Raw genomic sequence first — 6,000 nt, forward strand, 5'->3', positions numbered from 1 at the left:
ATTTTCTTGCTATTGAAATTTTACATAAATTAACCTAACAACAAAAACAAATTCTGCTCATCTAGAATACCAGCCTATTCCTTACTAAATATGGATCTAGGAATCAAGGAAGGCATATTGTATTATGTTAGAATTTAGGAGTTGTCTTTATTTCTTCTAAATTAAAACCATCATGATAGCCTAAAGCCCAAGAAAAATAATGCCATTAGCCTACTTCAACACCTCCAAGCCAGACATACAGGATTGTCCTTTCAGTCGTGATATTCTAAATGCTTCTGTTGTGACATACTGTGTATAAATAGAGTTTTATTAATCCCACATATACGTCTCTGTAGCCAAACACCCAGTTGGATAACACCCCACATACCCAGTTGGATAACAAATGGTTTGGGTTTTGTGAACTTTGTGTCTCTAAATATCAGTCTCTTCTTCTCCATTGCCACTGCCTCAAGTCAAGCCTCTTTGTTATTATTCACCTTGACCCATGCATTTAGTTCTTAATTGGTCTGCCTGTCTCATGTCTGTCTGTGACTATCACCACCAAAATATCATTATCTTCCTCTTTACTTCTGGAAGGGATCATTGAGAACAGTGCCCAACAAATAGATATTAAGTTCTTAAATATTTATTGAATGATTAAAGATAAGGCTAATGTTTTTACTCCCTTGCTTAAAATCCTCCGGTGGTTCCCTAGTCTTATTTAGATGTCTCCCCCTTTGCTGCTCCCTTAGCTCCATGTGCATACACTGGACTATAAATACTAGTTTGCTAATCTGTCATCTGTCATCACACAATAGACTGTAAGTTGCTTGGCAAAGATGATGTCTATTCATCATTAAATCCCTAGTATGTAACACACAGAGGTTTGGTAAATGTTGAAAAAAATCCTAGGGAGTCCGCGTTAATCTAGAAAACATCTTCAAGCTTCAGAACAAACTTGCAATTCATAATACTGATACTGTCATGGATTAATTGATAGAAACAAGTGCTTCTTGAAGGCAGGGTTCCAAAACACCATGAGAAGTTGTGCCCTCGCTTAATGGTACATTTTCTGGAGGTAGAAATTACAATAAAAGTTATAATTTATTTTTAATGTATTTGTAGTGTGAACTGAATGTTACTGAGGATGCTTTGAAAGCTATAGCCAGATTGGCACTAGAACGAAAAACAGGTGCACGAGGCCTTCGGTCCATAATGGTGAGTTGGCATTATTCCATAAAAACAATTATTTCTTGGTCTGAGTTTTGAGTATATTAAACTTTCCTGTTTTTCTTTTGGAAAAAATATGTATATATTTTGAGACAGAGTCTCAAATAAAGGAGTGCAGTGGTGCAATCTTGGCTCACTGCAATCTCCACCTCCCAGGCTGAGGCTCAAGCAGTCTTCCCACCTTAGCCTCCCAAGTAGCTGGAACTATAGGCAAGAACCACCACACCTGGCTAATTTTTGTATTTTTGGTGGAGATGGGGTTTCACCATGTTGGCCAGTCTGGTCTCAAACTCCTGACCTCAGGTGATCTGCCTGCCTCAGTCTCGCAAAGTGCTGGGATTACAGGCGTGAGCCACCATGCCTGGCCTGAATTTTTTTTTTTTTTTTTAATCACAGTAGATTATATTTTGCTTTTTCTCAAAAAGGAACTTCAAGGTGTTTGCAACAAAGGACATAGACATAATATGATTAATGACACAGAAAATTGGGATTGGGCCTGGTAACTCACACTTATAAATCCCAACACTTTGGAAGGCCGAGGCAGGAGGATTGTTTGAGCCCAGGAGTTTGAGACCAGCCTGGGCAACATAGACCCTCATCTCTCAAAACAAACAAAAAAAAGAGGCCGGGCATGGTGGCTCATGCCCATAATCCTAGCACTTTGGGAGGCTGAGGCAGGCAGATCGCCTGAGCTCAGGAGTTCAAGACCAGCCTGGACAACATGGCGAAACCCCATCTCTCCTAAAAATACAAAAAATTGGCCAGATGTGGTGGCTTATGCCTGTAATCACAGCTATAATCCCAAATATATGTATATATATATACATTTGTTTGTTTCTTTTTCCTTGAGTGAATGGATTCCAATTTGTGATTTATCGAATAAAAGCACTTGTATGTAATCTGTTTTCAATGTGATTCATTACTTTTTCTTTCTTTAGGAAAAGCTGTTACTAGAACCAATGTTTGAAGTCCCTAATTCTGATATCGTATGTGTGGAGGTTGACAAAGAAGTAGTAGAAGGAAAAAAGGAACCAGGATACATTCGGTAAAGTGTATTTTCAAGCCAGAACAGATATAAAATTTAAGATCAGCTCCTCATTGCTATGTTTATTGGTTTGTCATTTTAAAATTACATAAAAATTATTATATTTGTAAGGGAAGCAATAATCTCAAGTTTTCTGTAGAAAAATCTAGTTTGGGTATTATAAAATAATAGTATTTTGTGAGTCTTTGAAAGTTGATCTTCAGGCCGGGTGTGGTGGCTTACGCCTATAATCCCAGCACTTCAGGAGGCCGAGGTGGGCAGATCACAAGGTCAAGAGATAGAGACCATCCTGGCCAACATGGTGAAACTCTGTCTCTGCTAAAAATACAAAAATTAGCTGGGCGTGGTGGTGTGTGTCTATAGTCCCAGCTACTCGGGAGGCTGAGGCAGGAGAGTCACTTGAACCTGGGAGGCGGAGGTTGCAATGAGCCAAGATCGCACCACTGCACTCCAGCCTGGGCGACAAAGTGAGACTCGGTCTCAAAAAATATATTAAAAAAAGGCAATGCACTGGATTTGGCTAGCAAGCTACAGTTTCCTAACCCCTGATTTATTCAATAAATGTTTACTATGCAATGCTTGACATTAATGTTACCTACACAAAAGCTAGGTTTCTGTTTAACTCAACCGTAAGGTATGTTATGTTTTATGTTTGCTTATGTTCCAAGATAACTTTAGAGGCAGTTGATTTGTTTTGAACAACCTTAGTTATCCAGAGAGATATAATCTTTTATTTTTACTCTTCAATGACGTTGATGTATGGCTTTTAAAGGAATTGTGGTGATCTGAATTATCATTTTTACTAGTTTGAGACAAGACAGATTTGATCAGAAATAGCCTCTTCACCATATACATCCGCTAAATTCCAGTATTTGAGTTGAAATAACAGATGATACTTTCTTGGAGAAAAGGATTTTTTTAAGCCTTCACAATTGAAGCCATATTGTCCTTTTTTTTTTTTTCAGTAATAAATTTGTCAGGGAAAATGCTGGGAAGTTTATTTGCAACTCTTGGTTGTATAGTCTGTTTCCCATATTACTAAGCAATCTTTTTTTTTTTTTTTTTTTTTTTTGAGACGAAGTCTCGCTCTGTTGACCAGGCTGGAGTGCAGTGGTATGATTTCGGCTTACTGCAACCTCCACCTCCTGGGTTCAAGCAATTCCCTTGCCTCAGCCTCCTGAGAAGCTGGGACTACAGGCGTGCGCCACCACACCCAGCTAATTTTTGTATTTTAGTAGAGATGGGGTTTCAACATGTTGGCCAGGCAGGTCTCGAACTCCTGACCTCAAGTGATCAGCCCTCCTCGGCCTTCCAAAGTGCTGGGATTATAGATGTGAGCCACTGTGTCCGGCCTAAGCAATCTTAATATTAAAAGTGCTCCTAATATTTTCTATTATCGTGGCTTTCTTAGCTAGGGGAGGTTACTTTGCTGTTTTGATTTTAAAGATCATGTTTACCTCCATTTTTTATTTTAAAAAAACAAACATGGCTTTTCATTGTAGGGCTCCAACAAAAGACTCCTCTGAAGAGGAGTATGACTCTGGAGTTGAAGAAGAAGGATGGCCCCGCCAAGCAGATGCTGCAAACAGCTAAACTGTCATATTGCTGTCCTGTATATACAGCTTTTCCTTCTTTTGTTTAGGATCATAATTGTCTCTACAGTCTGATAGTAAAGGCATTGGATCTATCTTGGATATCATACATGGTCAGAGAAGCCTTTAGGGTAAGAATCAGATCATGTATATTATTGTAACATCACATTGATTTTACAGAGGACGTTATATGGACTTTAATGACACAATGTTTAGAGATAAAATGTACATTATTTTGGTTCAGTTTTAAAATATGCTTTAACAAAATTCTTAGGAATTCTTTTAAGCAATGCAGGTATTGCAGTAACTGTAGATTTTACAAAATGTTACTCTACAAATGGGAAAATAAATTCTTTAAAATTGAATATTGAGATACCATTCTTTAGTGTTACCTTTTTTACCTACATGTGTTTCTGAAAATATTGGAATTTTATTCATCTTAAAAATTGGACCAGGTAGCCGGGCATGTTGGCTCACGCCTGTAATCCCAGCACTTTGGGAGGCCAAGGTGGGTGGATCACGAGGCCAGGAGTTCAAGACCAGCCTGGCCAAGATGGTGAAACCCCATCTCTACTAAAAATACGAAAAATTAGCCGGGCGCCATGGCAGGCGCCTATAATCCCAGCTGCTCAGGAGGCTGAGGCAGGAGAATCGCTTGAACTCGGAGGGCAGAGGTTACAGTGAGCTGAGATTGCTGCGCCACTGCATTCCAGCCTGGGCAACAAAGTCTCAGGGCGAAAAAAAAAATTGGACCAGGTAGTTTTCAAGTAGTTAAACATTTCATTGAAAAATACCCTGAAGAACTATATTTTGATCATTGGTTTAGCTGTATTCCTAGTCTTATCTGCTAATGCATGACACTAACTTCCCAATTGGTTCTGTAAAAAAGGCCATTTTCTTACCAAGTTGTCTGATTTATTTACCATCTTTTTTTTTTTTTTTTGAGACGGAGTCTTGCTCTGTTGCCCAGGCTGGAGTGAAGTGGCGCAATCTCGGCTCACTGCAAGCTCCACCTCCCAGGTTCACACCATTCTCCTGCCTCAGCCTCTCTGAGTAGCTGGGACTACAGGCGCCCACCACCACGCCCGGCTAATTTTTTTTTGTATTTTTAGTAGAGAAGGGGTTTCACCGTGGTCTCAATCTCCTGACCTTGTGATCCGCCCGCCTCGGCCTCCCAAAGTGCTGGGATTACAAGCGTGAGCCACTGCGCCCGGCCTTTTTTTTTTTTTTTTTTTTTTTTTTTTTTGAGCAGAATCTCACACTGTCTCAAGCTGGAGTGCAGTGGTGCGATCTTGGCTCACTGCAACCTCTGCCTCCCAGGTTCAAGCAATTTTCCTGCCTCAGCCTTCCAAGTAGCTGGGATTATAGGCATGCACCACCACACCCAGCTAATGTTTGTATTTTTTGGTAGAGACAGGGTTTCACCCTGTTGGCCAAGCTAGTCTCTAACTCCTGACCTTGTGATCTGCTGGCCTCAGCCTCCCAAAGTGCTGGGATTGCAGGCATAAGCCACCACACTCAGCCTTATTTACCATCTTTAATCCATTTTAGTATTATGGGTGAGTACATGGAATTGAAGCCTGGCTTAAATCTTCAGAAAGTTATATATCTATTTTATTTTATTTTTTTGAGACAGAGTCTCGCTGTGTCACCCAGGCTGGAGTGCAGTGGCACAATCTTGGCTCACTGCAACCTCTGACTCCTGGGTTCAAGCGATTCTCGTGCCTTAGCCTCCTGAGTAGCTGGGACTACAGGCGTGCACCACCACACCTGGCTAATTTTTTGTATTTTTAGTAGAGACAGGGTTTCGCCGTGTTGCCCAGGCTGGTCTCTCCTGAGCTCAGGCAATCCGGCCACCTTGGCCTCTGAAAGTGCTAGGATTACAGGCATGAGCCACCGCATCCAGCCAGAAAGATACATATCTAATTCTAGAAATAGCATGCAGTATCAGTCATAGTAACAGCCATGTGCTGACCTAAATAAAATGTCCTGATATTGTGTACTTAACCTGAAGTACTGAGCTAGTTTTTTTGTTTTGTTTTTTGGTGCTGAACATTTTGATCTGATTCTTTGGCTTCTTAGAACATTAAAAAATAATCTATGTTTTGCTATCAGCCAAAGTAAATGTGTTCACACTAACATATAAGTTACTAA

General features: G+C 40.3%; 1 protein-coding gene across 2 annotated transcripts in view; it reads left to right on the forward strand.

Annotated features, from left to right (window-relative positions):
* Positions 1-4,211, forward strand: part of CLPX (caseinolytic mitochondrial matrix peptidase chaperone subunit X) — a 38,086-nt gene extending 33,875 nt beyond the window's left edge. For both annotated transcript variants that reach the window (XM_055278132.2, XM_055278133.2), the window contains 3 exons: positions 1,105-1,197; positions 2,148-2,254; positions 3,757-4,211. In XM_055278132.2, the coding sequence (XP_055134107.1) occupies positions 1,105-1,197; positions 2,148-2,254; positions 3,757-3,847 (291 nt within the window). In that variant the 3' untranslated portion in view covers positions 3,848-4,211. The remainder of the gene's footprint in view (positions 1-1,104; positions 1,198-2,147; positions 2,255-3,756) is intronic.
* The last annotated feature ends 1,789 nt before the right edge of the window (positions 4,212-6,000 follow it).

Source organism: Symphalangus syndactylus, chromosome 5 (assembly GCF_028878055.3).
Source record: "Symphalangus syndactylus isolate Jambi chromosome 5, NHGRI_mSymSyn1-v2.1_pri, whole genome shotgun sequence".
Taxonomy (NCBI): Eukaryota; Metazoa; Chordata; class Mammalia; order Primates; family Hylobatidae; genus Symphalangus; species Symphalangus syndactylus.